This window comes from Myxine glutinosa, chromosome 3 (assembly GCF_964187855.1).
Source record: "Myxine glutinosa chromosome 3, kmMyxGlut1.1, whole genome shotgun sequence".
NCBI lineage: Eukaryota > Metazoa > Chordata > Myxini > Myxiniformes > Myxinidae > Myxine > Myxine glutinosa.
In genome coordinates, this window is record NC_136263.1 from 139619589 (window position 1) to 139643435 (window position 23847).

The 23847-nt window shown below is 43.1% G+C and overlaps 1 protein-coding gene across 3 annotated transcripts in view; it reads right to left on the reverse strand.

Annotated features, from left to right (window-relative positions):
- The window catches only part of NCAPD3 (non-SMC condensin II complex subunit D3), a 181100-nt gene that overhangs the window by 124954 nt on the left and 32299 nt on the right, over positions 1–23847 (reverse strand). For all 3 annotated transcript variants that reach the window (XM_068110014.2, XM_068110012.2, XM_068110015.2), the window contains 6 exons: positions 23318–23405; positions 22942–23075; positions 14054–14126; positions 10260–10385; positions 5263–5515; positions 3932–4030 (listed from right to left, as the gene is read on the reverse strand). In XM_068110014.2, the coding sequence (XP_067966115.2) occupies positions 3932–4030; positions 5263–5515; positions 10260–10385; positions 14054–14126; positions 22942–23075; positions 23318–23405 (773 nt within the window). The remainder of the gene's footprint in view (positions 1–3931; positions 4031–5262; positions 5516–10259; positions 10386–14053; positions 14127–22941; positions 23076–23317; positions 23406–23847) is intronic.

A 23847-nucleotide genomic window follows, 5' to 3' on the forward strand; every position in this document is an offset into this window, starting at 1 on the left:
CAGTTGTTTGGAATCTTCTCCACTTGTAGATGATCTTCCGGACAGTCGAATGATTGATTTCAAATTGTTTGGAGATCTTTTTAAATCCCTTCCCAGACTCGTAGGCATCTATAACCTTCTTTCTGAAGGCCTCAGAGAGCTCTTTTGATCTAGGCATGGCGACGCCACACACTTCAACAACAAAGAGCAAACCAAACTAAATGTCTGAGGTATAAAAAAGACAGGTTCCTCCAAGATCCTCTCTAACGATGTTTTAATCATTTGCACATGAGCTGGTGCACCTGATTCAAATTTTAGGCATTTGAAGTAGTGATAAATGTAGGGGTGTACTTACTTTTTTCACATGCAAAATTTGCATTTATGTTTATTTAAATTATACAATGGACTACAAAATGTAAATGTTTCATGATATTTGTTATATTATATCACCTTTATCTGTCAATATTGTTGAAATGAAGATCAAATAGCTGTATGTTGAAATATGTTGAAAAAGTCAAAACTTTACATGGGGTGTACTTACTTACCTTTTAACGTGACTGTACATACATACCTACATACATACTATACACACACATACTCCGTCCAAACATCCAATCAAAAAGCACAGTTCAGCTATTTAATATATAGATTTTGATGAATATAACAACGTAATTATTAAATTGCATGAAAACTGAAAATAGACAAGTGATGGCAAGTTTTTAAAACTAGGGCGTGCCCGTACGTGGGTGCAAAAAAACATGCGTGCAAACAACAACAACAAAAAAAAACTTTGAAACCACGTGGCAGTAACGACCACAGAACCCCCCCCCCCCTCTATTTACATGAAATGGTTTGGTCCATTCGCAAAGCCAAAGCGAACGGCTTGCGAGTACGGTAGAACCCCCCCCCCCCTCTATTTACATGAAATGGTTTGGTCCATTCGCAAAGCCAAAGCGAACGGCTTGCGAGTACGGTAGAACCCCCCCCCCCCCCCCCTCTATTTACATGAAATAGTTTGGTCCATTCGCAAAGCCAAAGCGAACGGCGAACGGCTAAATCGCCATAGCTCGGTAACTACTTCTCCGATTAATATGAAACCTTGAAAAGGCACATCCTCAGGTCCCCAGCAATATACCTGGCAAGTTTCAAGTATATCGGACCCGTGGTTGTCGAGAAACAGCGGTCACAGACAAACAAACAAACACAGACACACACACAGAGATTACTGGAATTATAGATAGACTAGGGCATGCCCGTACGTGGGTGCAATGCCCGTACGTGGGTACGTGGGTGCGAGTACGGTGACAACCCCCCCCCCCCCCTCTATTTACATGAAATGGTTTGGTCCATGAAATGTTTTGGTCCATTCGCAACGCCAAAGCGAACGGCGAACGCTTTACATGAAATGGTTTGGTCCATGAAATGTTTTGGTTCATTCGCAACGCCAAAGCGAACGGCGAACGGCTTGCGAGTACAGTGACAATCCCCCCCCCCCCCCCCCCCTCTATTTACATGAAATGGTTTTTATTAGTTTTAAAACATAGTTTAACGCCAACATAGCGCCAACATAGTTTGCAAACGTGAAATAAATGAATACGCTCTCAAATGTGCCATCCGAGGCAGAGTGTGTTCGCCACGTTCGGCACACGCGATAGCTCGCTGCTCTCTGATTGGTTGAATCGTTTTTTGGACATAGCTCGGTAAGTAATTGTCCGATTAATATGAAACCTTGAAAAGGCACATCCTCGGGTCCCCAGCAATATACCTGGCAAGTTTAAAGTATATCGGACCCGTGGTTGTCGAGAAACAGCGGTCACAGACAAACAAACAAACAAACACACAGAGATTACTGGAATTATAGATAGATGAGGCCAATTTCTAAGACAAAACTTGGTGGACAGGTTGGGTGTGCGACAAAGACCAAAGACGAAATGATTAGATATTGGTGAAGATCCTGATCCGGATATGAGAATTTTAAAATTTTTGAAGTGATTCTTCACCATCAAGAGCAAGGGCCAAAAACTGTATATACAGTATAGCACAATATTTCAAAAAACCTTGTGGACCATTTATGACAAAACTTGGTGAACAGGTTGGGTGTGTGAAAAGGACAAATTTATTAGATTTTGTTGAAGATCTGCATCTGGATACTAGAGTTTTTGAAGTGATTCTTCACAATTGAGAAACGTGATTTACCATAACTTTGAAAATGGGTTTGCATATTATTTTGTTAAAGCAAGCACATACAATTGATATCATACACAGAACAAGCATGATAGAGATTGCAAAACTCATAACAACACCATATTTAGATTTGTCAACATATGAAGTTTAAAAAATGAAGGCCAATTGGGAGTGACACATCCTTTGCCAATAAAACAAAACACAACAGCCATCATATTCCAATGTCTTAGAAGTGTCTCGAAGAATAATGCAGTTGTGGTTTGTTCTATCTCGGGGAGGTGTTAGTCATTGGAATAGGCCTCTTTTCTGGGGGGAGTCGCTAGCCTACCTGGTTAAACTTGCAAAATCCATGCTGACTTCACACTTGAGGTTAAAAAAAAATTAACTCGCTTCTCTGGTATGTGGAATGAACGTAGAGCAGCAACGAAGGCTGGAAAGGGTGGAAATGCGAATGGTTTGGTGGATGTGCGGAGTATCGTTGAGAGAGAGGAAGACAAATGATGAATTGCGAAAGATGATGGGAATAGAGCCTGTGATGGATGCTGTGAAGAGGAACAGGTTGAGATGGTTTGGTCATGTGTTGAGGAAGGATGAAAGTGACTGGTTGAGAAGAGCGATGGAAATTAATGTAGAAGGAAGTAGAGGACGGGGAAGCCCAAGAAAGACTTGGCTAAAGATGGTGGAAGAAGAAATGCCGGCAAGGGGGTTAAACAAGGGGAGATGCAGAAAATAGGGCAAAATGGAGAAGATTGTCATGGGGGCCGCAAGGGTAACCCCCACTCTAGCAGGGAAAATGGCCTTAAAATGCATGTTGTTGTGTTGTTGTTGTTCTCTGGTATGTGGAACCACCTCCCCTAGGCGGTGTTTGCACTCTTCTCTGCAAAAATTCTAGCAACAGGTGCAGCATCACATCATCTGCAATCTCTCTTTCAACCATTAACTATTCCTAATCCAACCTTCTTCCTTGCTGGTTACATTGTTTCTTCCCCCACCTGTTTTCCTGTTTCTATATGCCCTTGCTTAGTGTGTCCAACCATTGCCCCATTGCCCTAATGAGAGTTCATATCCTCTGTCACAGTGCTCTTCCATGAGCATTGATGTTGTAGGATTGAAGAAAGGAAGTGACATAGAATATGGCTCCCTTCAGGGTGCTGCTGCTACCCATCTTGCCCCTCTTTAACGTCTGATGCAATTGGTTTGTTGTGATAAACAGCATCTAATCGTCTACTTTTTTTTTTTAATGCAGACAGGTTTGTCTCCTTACAGTCTTTCTAGTCTTCCTCCTGCCCTTCCCCACCCTCCCTCCTTTCCTCTTCATGTTGCATGCATTTTTCCAAAAATACTTCATCTTACCATTTTGAAACGCAAGCTTAATCCTCACGTTCATTCATTAATCTGTCTTTTCTTTAGCATTTAGAAGTGTCTTCCCTATTTTGTTGTTTTGTGCTTTTCTCCCCAAGCTTTGGAGTTTGCCATCTACTGGCATCTCATTTCTCCCAATACCACATATGATCATTTCTACACCTCACTGAGTCCCCTTTGCCTGCCCCCTTCCAAATGCAATCCATTTTCTCATGCTGAGGCACCTCTGTGTTGTTGTTGACGCATTTCACCCCATCTTTCGTCAGTTAACTCTCTGTCTTCCGTTTTGCTTATCCATAATCCTTAACGCCTATATTAAAACAGTCACTAGGTAGGGAAATTATCAAAAAAGGCAATATCTCATCGCTTACTTCTCACACGAGTCCATCTCAATTTGTGCACTCACCGTTTGTATCTGCGTTTGTGGATGATTTCCTTCCTTTGTCTGTGCACTGCGGTGTGGTACTCCCCAGCATTCGACAAAATATGGTTACCGTTTGCATACCTGAAACAAAACAGATGGGTTAACTGGTGTTGCAGCTGCAATACCCATCTATCAGTGTGATATTTTATTGTGCTTGTGGACTTCAACACAATATTTAGTCAGATCATTGGGGACAGGTAAGTTCATTTGTTACGTTCAGGACAGAAGGAACAGTCATATCAGAAATGCAGTCATTTACATTTGATTCCCAGATTATCGAAGAGTTGATTTATAACAATGATCAAAACATTACATGTGTAGTAGGTAAAGGAAAAGTAGACCCGCTATGGAAATACAGATTCATTATGTTATAGGCATTTAACAGTGCACTTCTCAACACAGGCCATGTTTTTGATTGTATTTCCAAACTTTTTATCCAAAAAAACAGCACATACTGGCATGAGGCTGCTGCCACTTCTATTATAATCAGTCTATTTGTTTCTGTCGTTCTAGTCCCCTTCCTCCTTGTTCTCTCACTCCTGCCTGTCCTCCAAATTATCCTGGTTTGCACTTCACTGTCTACCCCCCTGTCCATTCTCACCATCTGCTCTCTATCATGCTTATCTAAGTCTCCCACCAATTCCTCCACCCACTCTCACCCCTCTTACAATGCTCTCAACCCTTCAATACGTGGGCCTATAATATTAGAACTGGAGAGAGCTAATGTGGGTCGAGACACTTACTGAACAGACATGATGAGATGACACCAAACGGCTTTCTCCCCTTCAACAGTTCATTAATTCATACTGCCACCTGTCCTGCTCATCATCTTGACCTGACCTTGATGTATTTATTAAGAGCGTTAATCACTGCTAAGTAGCTTGTCTTCTCCACGTGGTAGGCAAACCCTGAATATGGGAATTTACGGTTACCCTATGCATAACCTGCACCCAGTATGTTGAGACTGGCCAGATCTCAGCATTAGGTTCACTCGAGCAATAACTTCCAAATAAATCAATAAAATAAAGCCAAGCATCATGACGTCACCAGATGTTATAAATGGCCAGCAATTTGCCTGAGCAGCAGAACATGTTCAACTCGGTGTTAATCAAGAGGTGATTCACACATGAAACATGGTATTCACAAGCGAATCCAGTGGTATAAACTTGGTTGTGAAGTGAACCAAAAGTGACTCTTGGGCGATACCCCAATGGCAGAGGCAAATAACCTGGACGAATTGCTCCAGTATCTGCCAGGCTTTACGTAGGTGGTAATGTGATCATTCTTTCCAACAGGAAGAGGCAACATCTCACCTCCTTGTAGGAGCTCCTGCATGCCGTTCAAGCATGTTGTGCGGCTCGAATCAAGACACTGAGCAAGCACAACCAGAGCTCGAGTACGCACCATTGGTGCGCGATCACAGCAGCGGCACAACACCAGCTGAATCAGCAGAAACTTATGGCTGAAATATTTGAGGTTTTCCAACGGTATCGAATCATCAGCTTCATGCTCCACATCACCCAGCAGCACCGAAACCACATCCACAGAGAATACCCGGTAACCACACTGAGCACACAGAGGTGATTGGACAAAGTATAGTTTGTAAGACAAGTAATTAATCGTCATGATAAAATAAATAAAAGTCATGAAATAAAATCTTGGAATCACTCAAATGATAAAAAGCAAAAAACAAAAGCACATTAAACTAGTCACGTTTTAAAGCAACATTTTGGGAGGGGGTGGGGGGTGTGGGGTTAAGGAGGAAGAAGATTGCATATAAATAAGGAGAATTTTTTTTAAATCCAAAGTGCCAACCCTATTCACCCAATTTAATATACTGCACATACTTATTCCATCTCCTATCCATGGAGGCTACTAGATATTCCAATCACAATGATGGGTACATGAGAAAATAAAACCCAAAGGACAAGAAAGTTGTTGGCGGTTTGGTTCGTACCCCAAAGAGTACTAAACCACCATTTAGAAAAATATTATCATCACAGTATTATTATTTTCTTCCTGCACTCCCAATCTTTGAGCTGGATCAATTTCCGAAATGTATCCCAGAGCCGGCTGGGACTTTAGGAATAAAATTTTGCATCAAAAATTTTGCATCATCATCATCATCATCAATTATAGCCTGGTGTTGGCTTAGCGGTTAGGGTGCCGGCTTGGGATCCTAGGATCCTGGGTTCGAATCCCGGTCGATCGCTGAATTAACGCCAGGGGGGTTGACTCAGCCTGTCATCCTTCCGAGGTCGGCAAATTGAGTACCAGCTTGCTGGCATGAATGATCACGGTGTGTACCCCGATTCAGAATAGGCACACCGTATCCCTGCGCATCGTAAGAGCGTGACCAAGGGTTGGCGTCAGGAAGGGCATCCGGCCATAAAAACATTGCCTCAAACAGGGAACCATGATTGTCATGGGGCCCGCAGGGCTAACCCCCGCGTTAGCGGGGAAAAATGGCCTTAAAACGATCATTCATTCATTCATTCATTCATCAATCTATATTATAAAACAGGAGTGTCTGTCTGTCTGTCTGTCTGTCTCCAAAGTACTCCCTCAGTTTTGGGGATAGACACACCAAACCTCCTGTGGAACGTTTTGGGGTCCTAGCGGATGTTGTAAGGTAGGTCGGAGGTTTCATAAATTCCTCAATAAAATTATAATTTTAAAATTGGCTCAATACCAAGCTGCTCCGAATCTGGAAGTGAACAGATGATGCCAATGAGCTGGTTTGATAATATCTCAATACAATCGTCATTTAACACTATTTTGTTATTGTATCAATTTATGATTGGAATGATGCTGTTTGGAATTGAGTGAATAGAATTATGATTTTGAAATCCTAACCGTATGGACTGCTCCATATCCGGATGTAACGTCAGCATGGATTTAAATATTTGTTTATGCCACAAGTGTTGGTAAAAGTTAATTTTTTTTTACATTAATGCTATTTCATTTGTGATTGGGGTTATGCTGTTTAGAATTTAAAAAAAGAGATATCGAGTTCAAATAAATGAGGAAATGACGTGAAGGTTTCTACTTTCTAACCATGACATTTGCGGATCGCCATATGCAGATTCGCCATTGACTAGGTATAGAACCATTCCGACGGGGTACGTTTTTCGTCCTTCACGAACCTGCTGTCCATGTCTGACGTGCGACTGAAGGTGGTACAGGAATGTGGAATTTATTGTTTCATGGTTTAGCATTCACCGTTTCCACATTGTTTGTCTGCTTTCGGCTCCCCACCAGTGCTAAGCACTGGTACCTTGCTAGTAAAGTAAATAAATAGACAGTACACAGGGTTGGCTTTTTCTTTTGGCCTTGACCTAATTTTGAGGGCCTTGACCTAATTTTGAGGTCATGAACCAGTTATAAACAATTAAACATTTTTCACTAACGTTTGATTAAGATTTGCCCGATTAGAATGAAATTGACCTCTCTAGATAGCCTTGAGCAAGGTGCATTACGATCGATATACACCATATCCCTCCAGGTTAAAGGTCAAATTGCGGTCTAATAAAAAATACTAGTTTATCTCATTGCTAAATTTTGCCATTGAGGAATCTCAGACAGTTTGACCTTCCAAGATGTTGTTGCATCATAATAGTGTACCTGCACTGAAGTTGTTCACCTCATATTTGATTCGTGTCCTTGACCAACTTTTTTCGGATTATGATCTAATTAACAACAACAAAAAAAAAACACCTTTTTGATCATAACTTGAATTGTTTTCGTCTGATTTTCATGATGTTGAGTTTATGGATACATTGTAAATGGGGACACATTTTCTTAATTTACCCCTATCCATAAATGTTGAAGGTCAATGTCATATGGTGGTCTGAAAAAAATATGGCCATCATTGGATTACGGGCCAGGGGTAAGTCGTGGGCAATCACCAAGGGTAAGCCAGCCTCAGCCGGGGAAGGCCAGCCCTTGGTGATTGCAGATATCGTTTTTGTTGTTGTTGTTGATGATTAGCCCTGGTCAGTTATGGGAGATAGCCGATCAATCTCATGGGAGTGATCCAAAGACAAGAAGGAAAGAAGATAGGAAAGATGAAAAAAGTAGGGGAATTTATGAAATAAAGGAAGGAATGAAATAAAAAATGTTTGGAGGAGTGAGGAGTAAAGATAGGAGGCAAGGGAGTGTAGGGAGGCAGATTACAGAAACATAATTTGGGAGAAGGTTAGCTAAATACAGTAATTGCAAAGTCTCCCAATACATCATAGTGGAAGACAATTCACTGCTTCATACTGGTAATTGTATAATCACACCTTTCCTACAAGGTCAAAATTACAGTGGATTGGGAATTTCAGCGAATCACAAATTGCCACCACATATTTATCATCAGCATAGGTGCCCTTCGTAGCCGAAGATGGCTGTTTACATGTGACATGCAAACAATCACCGGGTATGTCAATTTTCTTTATTGTGTGGGAACTGCTGCCCAGGCAGTAACCACACCTTGAGGTAGCAGTACAATAAAATGTCAGTGTCGAAGAAAACCAAACGACTTACTTACTACCTGCAGTCCAGACAGGAATTTGGAATTTAGCCTGCGATAAATGTGCCAGCGATAACACACCTACTCTTCGCAGAGGACAACCTAGGATATTTAACATCCCCAAACTAATTCTGGCAGGCAGACAGGACACCTATTTTTCATCCCATCCAATGAATAGCATATACAATGAATGCAACAACCTGCCCGCAAAACACCAGCGTGACAGCTTACAGTTGGATCGAGATTCATTCACACTCGGGCTAGACAGCTCAGAGGTGAGTATGACCACCAGCTATACATTGCGTGCATAATCAAAGAAATATAGATGGCCACCAAGTCGACTACGGGCAATAGACAAAAGCGGAAAAGACCTTTGCCCGATTGAGAACTGGTAACACCAGCAGTTGCCTTTTAGGGATTTTTTTAAAAAAGGCAATTTTACTGCACATGGAAATCTGGCCTCAACCATTGCACCAATCAGGGGGAGCACCTAATGTTATTACCTCCGCCACCCAATGTGGATGGAGGTTATGTTTTCACCCCTGTCTGTTTGTGAACAAAATATCTCAAAACGTTGTGGACGGATTCGGACAAAATTTGGCAGAGATGTAGCGTATGTCACAAGGACGAAATGATTAGATTTTGGTGAAGATCCGGATTCGGATCCGGCTACTAGAATTTTTTAAGTGATTCTTCACCATTGGGAGATAAGGCCAAAAACGATACATAGCAGGATCTCTCAAAAAGTTGTGGACGGATTTGGACGAAACTTTGTGGACCGGTTGGGTGTCTGACAAGCACAAATAGATTCGATTTTGGTGAAGATCTGAATATGGATTCGGATATAAGAATTATTTAATTTTTTAAGTGATTCTTCACCATTGAGTGATATGGCAAACCAGGCGAAGGTATGTTCTCTACTGAGTGTCCTTCTAGTCGACAAATGTTTCTCGCATGTTGTTTCTTTATCACAGTGTAACAGAAAAACAATAGTAACAAGGCTCCTGAAATGAATCCAGAAATCTGATGCAAGTGCTTTTACAAAGCTTTCAAGAACAGGCAGCAAAAAAGTAATAAATAAACAAGAGTTACACCTAGGTCCCCCGTCGGGGAAGTGATGTGAGTTGACAAAGTGGAAGACGCAGAAAACATGCTATGATATGATATTTCGCTCACAAGGTTCAGACATACATGGAGGCGGCCGTCTTGGATTTTGACGTGGTGACCCAATTTTCAATAGCGTTCTTCCTTATGCCTAGATACACTCACACACCAGATTAGGAGTTGGTACTTCGCTTATTTTTCAAGATATTCCGCTCACAAGGTTCAGACATACATGGCGGCGGCCATCTTGGATTTTGATGTGGCGACCCAATTTTCAATAGCGTTCTTCCTTATGCCTAGATACACTCACACACCAGATTAGGAGTTGGTACTTCGCTTATTTTTCAAGATATTCAGCTCACAAGGTTCAGACATACATGGCATCAGACATTCATGGTGGCGGCCATCTTGGATTTTGACGTGGGTTGCACCCACACACCAAATTCGAATGCGGTCCTTCGCTTACGCATGCACGTCCGGCCGCACGGACGGACGGACACATGGACGGAGGGGAAAACCATAGTCCCCCTTTCGCTCCGCGGTGTGACGGGGGACAAAAAACTTCCACAAAGGCAGTAGCACAATTGGTCAAGATTACAAACAAACAAAAAAATTCCAGGAAAGCAAAAATGGCTCAGGGTGCAGTGCAGCCCATGGGAATGTTGCGTGCAGATTTAAAAGTGTAATCACCTTGGCATTGCGGGAAAATACATGAAGCCATTTCAAGAACACGACATAACTGGAGCAATCCATGCATGAGAGCAGCTGACACACCGCTTGTGCTGCATACATCCGATACTCTGCTTTATCAGGAACCTGCATGAGAAACAAGCATCTCCTAAGCAAAATGCAAAACGGATGTAGCCTCCTGGGATGTAAAGTTATGACTCACACACACACAAATTGATCATTCATGACAGGAGTAAAGTTTTGGTTTTCATACCAAGTATGTCCGTTTCGATGTCTGATGCACCAACCTAAATCTGTAGCAGCAAGACATTTTGACAGCTCACAACACAAGCCTATGTAATCAGCTGCCTTCTAAAGGTGTTTCTTTTCCAAACGAACAAGTCATAAAATACAGGCCAAACCAGAAGAGAGACAGCAAGAAAGGGTGTGGTCATTAGAAATCAAAATTATATTGATTTGGAAGGCTAGCACACAACAAACCCCTCTTTCATAGCCGATGTGGATATCTCACCTATTTGTTTGTTTGTCTGTCTGTGAGCAGGATATCTCAAAAAAGTTATTGGCCGATTCGGATGAAACTTGGACAGGTTGAGTGTTTGACAAGGACGAATAGATTACATTTTAGTGAAGATCCAGATTCAGATACGATAATTCTCCAAATGATTCTTCACCATTGAGAGAAGGGGCCAAAATTATATATAACATGCATGATATCTTAAACAGTTATGGATAGATTCAGACGAAACTTGGTGGATGATTTGAGTCGGTGACAGGAACAAGCCAATTCGATTTTGGTTGAGGTCGGGATGCAGATCTGGCCTATCAGTGGAAACAAAACGTAAACTGTTCAGCCTGGCAGAGGTATGTGCTCTTTTGAGTGCAATTCTAGTTTTGGAATGAGAGACAAAATAAAAGTTTAAAATGAAAAATGAAACAAGGAGCTGATACTATAGCTCCCCCATCTTTTGGGTGGTATGCCGAATATCGGTGTAATATGAAAGCTAAATCTTGAACGGTTTTTGAAATATTGTGGAGTACACAAGCTAAGTTACAGAGATGGTTGCCATGGAAACATAATTCAGCCAATCACATCCATGATCGAATTAGATACTGATAATGTCATGAGGAATACAGTCGTGGCTGAAATTATTGGCACGCTTGAACTTTTTTCAAATAACTAAAATAAAAAAAACTTTTTTTCTCTAGATAGCCTAATTTTTCTCTAATCAGGCAAAGACAATTTTCTCTAAAAACAAGTTGAAATTGACAAAATAATTTGGTCTCCACAATTCTTTATTTCACTGTTAATATTACAGAACCTTGGTTTTCGATTCAGAACTTTTCCTTTTAAGTCTCCTTTTCAGAACTCCTTTTAAATCAGAAAATAAAAAGAAATGGCAATAACAAAATTATTGACACCCAAGACTTAATATTTGGTAGCACAGCCTTTGGACAAAATAACTGCAGTCAAGCTCTTCCTATAGCAATGAATGAACTTCCTACACTTCCCTACTGGAAGTTTGGCCTACTATTCTTATGCAAACTGCTGCAGTTCTCCCAGATTTGAAGGGTGCATTCTCCCATCTACTGTTTTAAGATCTCCCCACAGGTGTTCAATGGGATTTAGATCTGGACTCATTGCTGGCAACTTCAGAACAACAGTCAGCATTTGTTTTGTCTTGAACCATTCCTGGGTGATTTTTGAAGTGTGTTTGGGGTCATTGTCCTGCTGCAATGCAAGGCCCATGACCTTCGATGGAGACCCAGCTTTCTGACACTAGGTTGAACATTGTGCTCCAAAACGCCTTGGTAATTTTCCGATTTCATGACGCCATGCACACATTCAAGGCACCAAGTGCCCAAGGCAGCACAGCAACCCCAAAACATCACTGAACCTCCTCCATGTTTGACTGAAGGGAATGTGTTCTTTTCTTTGAAGGATTCATTTTGTTTTCTGTAAACATATAGATGATGTGCTTTACCAAAAAGCTCTAATTTGGTCTGGTCTGTCCACAGGACATTCTCCCAGAAGGATTTTGGCTTGTTCCGGTGTGTTTTGGCAAACTCCAGTCGAGCTTTCTTATGTCTCTCTCTCAGTCCTGGGTCTCCTACCATAGACCCCCCTTTCATTGAGTTGGCAACGGATGGTGTGAGTTGAAACTGGCATATATTGTGTCTGAAGGACAGCTTGAATCTGTTTGGCAGTTGATCAAGGTGCTTTCTCCACCATTCGAACAATCCTTCGCTGCAATCTTCGATCAAATTTTCTCTTGCGGCCAAGTCCAGGGAGGTTGGCTACAGTGCAATGGGCCTTAAACTTCCTGATAACATCGTGTACGGTGCACAGGAACATCAAGATCTCTGGAAATGGACTTGTAGCCTTGAGATTGTCCATGCTTGGCTACAATCTTGTGTCTGACCTTCCCATACAATTCTCTGGTTTTCTTTCTTTTCTCCATGCCCATTGTGGTACACAGTGACACAAAACAGCAGAATGACTCCTTTTCTCCATTCAAACTGGTTGAATGAGTGATTTTTATATTGCAGGCATCTGCAATTCACCACAGGTGAGTTCAATGTCAAAGTAAAGAAGAATCACCTGCTTGAAATCTAATTATGTCTAACAACTTCTAAAAGGTGCCAATAATATTGTCTGGCCATTTTAGGATTTCTGTGTGGAATAAGCTAAGATTTAGTAATCTTTTCAGCTATTTTTGTTTTGTTCCACTGCAAACCAAAAAAATACATATGTGGATACCAAAATATTTTTTTATTTCAACAATTTTCTGGAAGAAATGGTGCATTATTTGAAAAATGTGCAAGGGTGCCAATATTTTTGGCCAAGACTGAAGATATCTGCAACATGAAAGCTAAATGTTCAATGTTTTTTTGAAATATGACATACATAAAAGTACATGGACGGAATGATCGGTCATGGACTGAAGAGTGGTCAGTCCGATGGAGCTCATTCTAATGTTCCCTGTCTACGAACTTGTCGGGACAGGGGTCAAAAATAAATTTAAAAGGTTAAAAACACCTGTTTAAAAAAAACGGATCTTTGTCAAACTTTCAGGAGGTTCATCAATGAGTGATTTAGGGGAGTGTTTTAGGCAAAAATAATAAATAAATAAATAAATAAAGTTAGATTTTTGGGGATTTTTTGTGGTTTAAACATCTATAGTGCCAAAGCCTTTGCAGGTATGTGAAAGGTAATATTAAATAATCCCCAACCACAATCCTTAGCGGGTGTAGGTAGGAGAGTGTTTTATGACCCCCCGCAGTAAATGAAAAAAAAAATCATTTCTTCAAAATGCCAATGGTAGAAGAACAGCACCGGTTAAGGCCTGTTATTCCTGCAAGTTCCTTATAAAACCCAAAAATAAAAAAGTTTGACTCCTGAACTTTCAGATATTCATTTGACCAGAACAGAGTTGGTTTTGGTCAGAAGCCTTGTATTTTCTGCAGTGGAGATTTCCAAACATGGATTTATCAGGCAGCAAATTCATGAATTATTGCCAAAGTGCATACAGGATTGAGACATGAAATATGATGGCAATAAAGTGCTCCTGACAGAATTATGTCAGCAAACTTATTTGGGCCAAGGAATCATGCTTATGACAAGTCCCGTCTAGAAAATCGATCTTGTGAAGAAAAATGACAAAAATAATTTGCTCGATGTTTCAACAACATTTGGAAAACAAAAATAAACGTTACTCTATAGTGGTAAAAAAGGACCTTGCATACAAATGAAAGCCAGAAACAATGGATAAATACTTGAGGAACTGATCCTATACCTTCACACAGATGTGCTGAAGCAGTGTCCGCAAGGTGGGCATTGCCTTCTGCTCAAGCTCTTTCACAAGGAGTCTGGAACAAACCATAACAATGCACAAACTTATGAGGAGACAATTAAAGTTTATGGTAGTTTAAGAGGATATAAACCATAAAGAATGCTTGAAACAGTGGGCAAAATAATTAGTTGTCTGACAAACACTGAGCCACAGATAATTAACGGAATGGCGCTTGTTACTTGCGAAAATCGAAGATTTTTCAAGTACAGGCTTGGCATTTAATATGGAATATTTTTTTTGTGGGGGTGAACTTACTTTTCAAGATGACTTAGAACCAAAAGTTCATTTGAATTATGTTGAAATTATTCTAGATTTTGTTAATGTGACCTTTAAAAGAAACAAAAACCACATTTGACATTTCGAAGCAAATAAATTGATCCTTGAAAGTGATGTCAACTGATATCGAACTCAATTCACGAACAGTACTGTGTTAAACTTCTGTGCGTTTTCCAGAAGTATCGCTTTATTTTGCACATTAGCCAAAAAAATTTTTAACAAAAACAAAAGTTAAATTACGACTGGGATTACAGACAGTAAAATTACAGTTCAGTACTTCGTGTAACCCCCACGAGCATTCAGGAGAGCACGTACACGGTTGAGGCATGCTGTTCACGAGATTTGCCGAGGTTTGGACAGGAATCGCTTGCCATGCAGTTACAATAGCCTGCTGCAATTCACGCGCAGAGGCAGGCTGCTGGTCCAAGTTGTCGATTTGACGCGTTAATTATGCCCACAAGTTCTCTATCGGATTCATATCGGGGGACATGGCAGGCCACTCCATATGCTCTACACCACGATCAGCAAGAAAGTGTTGGATCATGCGAGCACGATGAGGCCGTGCATTGTCATCTTGGAAGACAAAGTTTCCTCGAAAGGCTGCACGAACAAATTGAAGCAATGTTTCTTCCAGAATGGCCCTGCGCTTGAACTGGTTCAGGTTTCCATTCAGAACAACCAGGTCAGGTTTGCCCCCTGCATGAAAAGCAGCCCAAACGGTCACCCCACCACCTCCAGCTTGGACTCTTGGCACTATACAATCTTCGTTGTAGGCTTCATGCACTTGTCTGCGCACTCGGACGCGGCCATCTTGACGATAGACCAGAAATCGAGACTCGTCACTGAAGATCACGTGATTCCAGTGTCCTGGCTGCCATTGACGGTGCTCTCTGGCCCACTGCAATCGGCGCTGGCGGTGTTGTCTGGTCAGACGTGGCTTTCTCAGGGGACACCTGACACGATAGCCTGCTTGAACCAGTCGTTGGTTGACTAGCCTTCTGGATACAGGCACATTTGTCAGTTGCTGCCACTCAGCCCTAAGCCGATTAGCTGACTTGGTACGGCCATTGCGGACTAACCGGTGCAGCTGGCGATCATCCCTCCTTGTGGTTCTGCGGGGACGTCCTGGCCTCGGTATTGGAGTAGGGACACCCCTCTGAGCATTTCGTTTCAGGATATTTGACACCTGACCTTGAGTGATGCCATACTGCCAAGCAATAGCACGCTATTTCATGCCGGAATTTCGTAAAGCCACCACTAAATGACAAGCAGCATTGTCGAGTTGACGGACCATCTCCAGGGGAAGCGGCAATAACTTTTGTAGACGTGCAGCAGTCGTTTTCCACTAATACAGAACGCAAGGAGCCTAAATCACACATAGGCGGATATTTTGGCGACTACTGGCGACTGCCGGCGATCAAGATTTTTCGGCAACTACTGGCGATTTCGGGCGGTCAAATATGGTCAGGCGGCAGTATGGCGACTGCAGGCGGCCACATTGCGACTGCATTGCGACGAAGCACCGACCTCGCCCCGAGTGGGATGGCGACTGTTGAAGATCGACGACGACTGCATTGCGGATGCACGGCGGCAGCGTGGCGACAGTCTGGCGGCTAGATTACGACCGATGGCGGATCGCGGCGACTGCATTGGGGCCGGATGGCGGTTTACTCCGACGTCCGCAAGACTGCAATAAGACCGCCCGGCGATTGGAGACGATTCACACAACGCTCTTTGCTCGTCGACAGGGTACAGCATGCCTGCTAAACGTGGAAAGATGGGGAGGCCTACCAAGGCTCCACAGAGAGATGAGGACACCGTACCAGATCTGCCAGCTGTAGCACCAGAAGAGGTCGTCTTTGACCCAGAGGCCATAGCGGCTGAGGCCTCTGGGTCAAAGGCGGCAGACATCGAGGACGTTGAAGAGGTGGCCCCCGTGACCAAGGTGGCGAAGAAGCCCGCCAAGGATACTGTCATCCTGACAGAGGAACAGGAGTATGACATGGTGGAGTGGTTGTTACAGAACCCCTTGTTCTATGACAAGTCGATGACGTCCTTCAGGGAGAAGGCCAAGAAGCAGGCCTTGTGGGTGGCGAAGGCCAGCGAGATCGGTAGAAGTGGTAAGTCCATTTTTATGCTTATTTATTCCAATACAGGGTAAGTAGATGTTGGTAAGTATTTAATTTTCCATTCATTAATCAATTCTCAACAATGACGCACCATTGCTTCCATTCTGTTTGAAATACTACATTCACATTGAAGACGACGACAGCTACTTATGTATTTGTCTTTGAACAGTACAGTCCAGTGCATTGTTCTTCATCAATTACACACTTTTATTCTTTACTAACAGGATGCAATTTGTTTTCTTCTCTTTCAGTGAATGATCTCAAACAGTGGCTCAAGTCCCAGCATACCAAGTTCAGTAAGCTGTCGACACAGGGCAGGTCCGGCGACGGTGCCAAGGTCCACACCGACCGCGAGAAGTGGACTCTGGAGAGGTTTGCGTTCCTGGGGAAGCATGTGGTGCGGCAAAGTAAGAAGGCTGGTGCTACTGTAAGTAATTTTATTTAAAATTATTCCTCTTCTCTGTACAGTACAGTGCGTTAGTACGTTTCTCAGTACAGTACTGTGTATGTCTGTCAGTACAGTGCAGTACATTTTTTGCCTAACTACAGTACTGATGATCACCAACAACACACGTTTAGCAATGTGGAAGTCTCATGGAAATAGAGGGATTTTTTTTTTTTTTTTTTTTTTTTTTGTATACTGAATCGAGGCTCGTGAAAGAGCTAAATTTACATTTGCTATTTATGAGCTATTTATGAGCGTATGAGAAAGAGCTAAATTTTAAGGGATGACAATATTTATATGTTTATATGTGTCGTATGTTTTATATTAATATGTTTTTCGTCATTATATTGCAGTTGAAGAGGAATATTGCTGCATCGCAGCTCCCACCACCTGAGGTCCCATATGCTGTGCCTGTGCCTGCTGCTCCGGTGTCTGCTCCCCTTGCTCCTCTTGCTGACGATGACATCTTGGAGACGATTGTCGAGGATCCCTCGTCTCGGGCTAGCACTCCACTCCCGTCATCGCAGCCCCAGACCACCCCCCAGGCCCCCGCTACCACGAAGAGGAAGCGCCACAGTGATGACTCCACTGTGACTAGACTGGAGGAGAGGGCTCGCACATCAGCCGAGTTGCAGCAGGAGATCCGGGCCCATCTGCGGGAGGCCGCCGTCCCGACATGTCCACGTGTTGCCTGGGGTCGGTGGATCACTACTCTGCTGCCATCGATCCACGAGAGCATCTGGAGCGACTTCATGAGGGACAGTATTAGCTTGATGATCAGGTACAGTGATGCCTCGCAGCGCCTTCATCATCAGCCACAGGTGATGGTGCAGCAGCAGATGCCAGCACAGATGCCAGTCACAGCACAGCAGATGCCACAGATGAGTGTTGTCCCACCACAGCAGACCATGATGGCACCTCTACCCCCACCAGCGATCACCGCGATCTACCCTGCTACACCTTTGACGTCACAGCTTGTTTGGGACAGCACCACTCCCACCTTTGGTGCTCCAGTAGCCACCACAGTGCCACAGTCTCCGGGTGGTGCAGAGAACATCACACCACTGTCGAACATCTCGGCATTCCCGGGTTTGTCAAGGCTCCTCGGGAGTTTTGCCGCGGACACTGTGGGGATGTCGACACCGAACCTGCCACCAGCTGACGATGATGATGACTCTGGCAGTCAGGATTATTGATTATTGGATACTTGTGCTATGAACAAATTTGTATTTAATATAAACAAATAAAATAAATACAAATAGAATATGAACAAATTTGCATTCTTTTTTTTTCTTTTTCTTTTTTCTTTATTTCTCTCTTTTACATTTCCCTTTATTCATTTCAATGATGTATGACATGAAGCATAAAGATGTTTGATGTACAATAACAAAGTCTAATAAAGATGTATCATTGTAATGTAATAATCAAACTTTTCTGCAGGGAGAGAGAATGGAAATAAAGTCCAACACATTATTTCCACTGGTCCCAAGTCCCATAAATTAAGTTTCCAAAGGGCCAAAGTCCCCAAAAAAAATTAGGTTCCCAAAAGTCCCATGTCCACACAATAAAGCCATATCCTTGTCGGCACCACAGGACCTCACTCCACGGAGACCCTCACACCATCCTGTCTTGCCATGGAATGGAGCCGGCAGGGGAGTTGTAGTAGGTCTTGAGGTAGTTCCTCTGGTCCTTGGCTACACGGGTGTGCACGTTCCCTCTAACCCCCCCTTCTTCAATATCGGCCAGCTGCGTACCTTCCCTCCAGGAGCCTGGGATGACGTTGTGATCATTGTCTTCATGGTCCATCACCTCGTTCTGCTGAGCTGGATAATGCAGACGCATAAGGTTGTGGAGACAAACGGTGGCCAGGATGATACTATCGATTGTCTCTGGTGTCTGGGCCATTGTTGTGAGTAGACAGCGGAACCGGTTGGATAGGATCCCAAAAGCGTTTTCCACGATGCGCCTTGCTCTAGACAAGCGGTAGTTGAAGATCCTTTCCTGGTGGTCCAAGTTCCTCCTGCCATATGGCTTCATCATCCAGGTCTTCAGCGCAAAGGCCGCATCGCCGATGATGAAGTACGGCATGTCTCGGGCATCATGAGGCAGAGGGTCTGGTTCTGGCAAGCCGATGGCGTGATCTTCAACAGCCAACTTCAGATCGCACTGATTCCAGATCTGGGCATCTGATGACGATCCGTTCACTCCCATGTTCACCCAGATGAACTGGTAGTTGGCATCAACCAGCCCCATCAGGATTATGGAGTAGAACTTCTTGTAGTTGAAAAAAACGGACCCAGACTTCTTCGTGCTTTGATGCGGATGTGTTTGCCATCGAGTGCTCCTAGGGCATGGTGCATCTGCCACCTCAGTCCAAATTGCTCAGCAACTGTCTTCCACTCTTCTGGTGTAGAGGGAGTGTTGACGACCTCCTCCAGGTATTCATTGACGATGGCCTGGCAGACATCCCGTACAATGAGGCCGATGGTGTTGTGGGCCACTCAGAAGTTGTACTGCAGGGACATGTAGCTATCCCCTGTCGCAAGGTACCTCAGGGTGATTGCCAGTCTCAGACCTGGTTCTATTGGTTCACGCCAAAATGTGAGCTGCTTGGCGATTCGAAGACCGAGACGCTCTAGCAGCTCGTCAAACAGGGCTGGCTCCATCCTGGTGAAGTTCTTGTAGCCCTGCACGTCTTCGCCCCTGAGCTCTACCATGAGCTGCTCATACTGCCCTAGACCTGGTCGTCGCAGGAGCCACGGCCTCACCCAATGTCTTCTCTCCCTCCGTTGTCCTCTTTCTTGATGCTGCTCCTCAGCGTGAGCCAGCAGGTCATTCGCAGCAATATCTTGGTCCAGTGTTGCCAAGTCATTCAGAAGGACCAGCTTCATCCTATGTTCATCATCCATGATAGATGTTGGTAGAGAGACCCTTGGTAGACCTTGACCATAGAACATACTGCAGTGAGCTGAAATGTCCACCCCTATTTATACCTGGCCTGAAAATCGTGGTATGTCGTAATGCAGTCGCCAGGCAGTCGTATCTCTGTCGTCAATGGCCGTAACCCGGCCGCCAATAATCCTACTGCTGTCGTCGTCAGTCTCCCATAGCCGCAGGGGAGACGTGGCAGTTCTTCTGTAGTCGATATGCAGCCGCAACAGTGTCGGCCCGTAGTCGGGAAGATTCCGCAGGAAGGCCGTATGGCATTCGCATCTCTGCCGTGCTAGCTGGTGGGGCGATGCTGGGGCGATTGCGGAAGACTATGAGCGACTGGGTTGCGGCCGCTTTATGGTCTTATTACGGATACCGACGACAGCATGGCGGTTCCATCACGACAGCATGGCGGATTTTTTTCGAGGACGACTGAGCGCGCCGTTTTTAAACATTTAAAAAAATATTTGGCCCCTTTGCGGCTCTTGCCGACTGCAGCCGACCTGGGGAGGATAACCATGACTACAGAAGACCGTCCATTACGGTTTCATTACGATTGTCGGCGGGTGGTGGCGATTTTTCCAGTCGCCAGTAGTCGCCGACAAATCCGCCTATGTGTGACTTAGGCATTATATACCCGATTGTGAAGCCAATCGTCAAATGTACCTGTCCGTACATTTTGTCACGCCACCTGTGATATAATCCTGTTATTGACTTCTTGCTGCGACAGACAATCAGTGACATTGTTCTTTTAACAAAGAAATCACCGAAGCATAAAAGAAACTCACCAGATTGATATACCGAGTTCAGAAAGTAAACCCAAGTCAAGAAAAAAAAAAAATTCCACATTAAATGCCAAGTCTGTATATTGGTTGGTCTTGTGTGTTATTCTGTCTGTCTGTTTGTATGTCAGTCGCCTACAGGTCACAATTTTCAACCGATCTTCACGCAACTTCACCAAATGGTAGTGTTGGTCATAAGCAAGAAGCCTATTGTTTTTGGGGTCAAAAGATCAAAAGGCCAACATAGGCCAAAGGTCACAATCTTTGTCAAATTTCTAAAATCCTCAATTTTCATCCCATTGACTTGAAGAGGATTTGCATATATGGTCACTGAATTCAACCATGAACTATTTTTGAAATCAACATACGCCAAAAGGTCAACAACGTAGGGCAAGAGCAAATTTCTAAAATCCTCAATTTTCATCCGATTGACTTGAAATTTGAAGAGGATTTGCATACCAGGTCACTGAATTCAACCACCATTTATTTTTGAGGTCATCATAGGCCAACAACATATTTAAAGGGATTTTGCAAGTATTCTGCTATGCACGACATATTTCGTTTGTTTGTTTGTTTGTTTGTCTCGACTATTGCTCCTATAGTTCTGGCCCAATTACATCCAGACTTGCTATATAGAATCAGCATGAACCCAGTTAGTGTATAGGGGTGTTTTTATCTTTGCTGGTGGTCTTGGGGGTTGGAGAGGAGGGGGTCGCAAATTCTCTCTGTAAGGGAGTGATTCAGTGAGCTGCCAAGTTGCCGACACATCACCCAAATAATGGTATGTGTCAGAACAACGTGTTGCTTGCTTAGAACAAGATCGCCCCTAGGGTGGGTACTCTGCTAGTCCCTATAAGTGATGTCTTTTTGACGTCACCATCACAAAATAAAGACAAAAACTGTATGCCATCATAACTATAATTTCTTTGGTTCAAGAGTTGTCAAACAGTGACCACTATATTTGTCATGGGTGTGTGTCTGTGTGTCTGTCTGTCCGCAGCATAACTACCCAATGATATCATCTGATCTTGATGAAACTTGGGTGTGAGGTTGATATCATGATCGAGTTGTGTCCTGCCTAGAGTGGGCGGATTGCGCCCATTGTGGGCGGAGCCACGCCCGAAAAAGATGTCTTTTTAGGGGGTAATCGATTTCAAGCTACATCTCTCCGAGAGGTTTGGTGGAATCTGACAGGGGTTTCGGTATTTGGTTAGGCCAATGTCATGTGTCTAGCCCCACGGAGCTCGATTTTTCATTTTCGCCCCAAGGTCAAGGTCACAAGGTCACAAAATTTAGAAAAGTCATTTTTGATGGTTTTATTACATTGTTCGCTTCCTGATAGGGTGAAATGTCGTACATGATCTTATATTATCACATAAATCATGAAATACAAGTTTTCCAACAAATTCCGAATCTTCGACCTTTGACCTTTGAAGGTCACAAAGGTCAAATTTTCAAAGTTGTCGGAATCGAAGTGAATTTTCGGTATTGTGTAGCTAACTAACCTCATAACTGATTATACATTATTTTCTATCTCATTTCAAGGTCAGTAACGTTCGTTTTGACATTTCAAGGTCACAAAGGTCAAATTTTCAATTCATTCATCATTTGTCTTCCTCTCTCTCAACGATACTCCGCACATCCATCGAACCATTTGCATTTCCACCCTTTCCAGCCTTCGTTGCTGCTCTACGTTCATTACCAATGTCTCGCTCCCATAAATCATAACACTTCTCACACATGCAGCATACACCTTTCCCTTCAGCTTCAACGACACTCCCCTCATCATCAGCACGCCACTCAATTCCCGAAACTTCTTCCATGCACATCTCACTCTAGCAACCGTTGCCGAGTCTGATCCACCTTCTCCATTCAGCATGTCTCCGAGGTAGCAAAATGTTTTCAGACCTTCCAGCTTCACGCCGTCTCCAACAAACACATGCGCCAAACTAAGCATTGCTGACACATTGTTATATTTCAGTAAAGCGCATAACTCCTTTGAAAATTGAAATAGCACTCTGACGTCGTGATGTCGATCAATATGCCTATGACCAAATTATTACATCATTATAAAACTTGTACAAAGTTTGATTTAAATCCCTCCAGCTGTTCTCAAGTATCACATTTTTACCTGACATGACCATTGCATTTGATTCCGTTTGTTTGTCTGTTTTTGTTTGTCCGCACAGAATAAGCCTTAAGAATAATCACAGTCTAAAAGGCATGTGGTACCCTATTAAAACACACTTGAGAAAAACAAATGCACACCTTACAAATCGCAGGGCATGGTCACGAGATATCCTCTGATGCTGGGGTATTGTAGCCTGAGTCGTACCTCCCCCCTTTTTGTCACCCACCATGAGGATACGACTCAGCAAGTGCTGAAAGATCATTCGCAGTACCTGAAAGAAAACAAATAGGTTAAAAGTATACAAATAATCACTTAACTGAGCCAATGCAAAACGGCAGAGGTTAGTGGTCCTAGATTGAGGGTTCAATAACAAATCTGACAAACTGTAATTATCAAAATATCACTAATTAATTGATACTACTTGCAAACAAAATAAGATCAGAAAAAAGTATTTGCAGCAGTCACCAACTACGCAAGCAACCAGGCACCAAGGTTAAAAGCCAGCAAATGCACCTCTTCTTCAGAGCCGTGATGCGGTGCACAGAGCTTAAAAAGAGCGAAAAATGCCAACCGTGACATGGACTGCTTTCCCTGCAAACACCTGTAGAAGACATTATCACAAAATAATGAGTAACCCTGTGTTGACAAATAAACAAAAACTATATTTCCCAGTTAAAGTGAATTGGATTTTAGCTTTGGGGGAGGAGGGGGAAAAAATCAGTGCCATAGAATAAAATACATAGTCCATTTCATAAATTCAATTGATAGACCAGCAACGCAGCAAAAGTTTAGATGACTAATCGTCATTGCAAGGAGTAAGGAGATAGAACACGTCATGATATCTAGATAATATATAAATACGTTTGGACACCTGCACTACAAACAAAAAGTATGAGAAACCTACTCTACCTCCACTCCTCCCCTCTCCATAAAAGGTAGCCGAAGTAATAATATTGACTGCACATGCTTATGATTCACACAACATGGTATATCATCAACAGAAATAGTATAAACTAGCCGAAACCTGTGGAACATCCACGGAA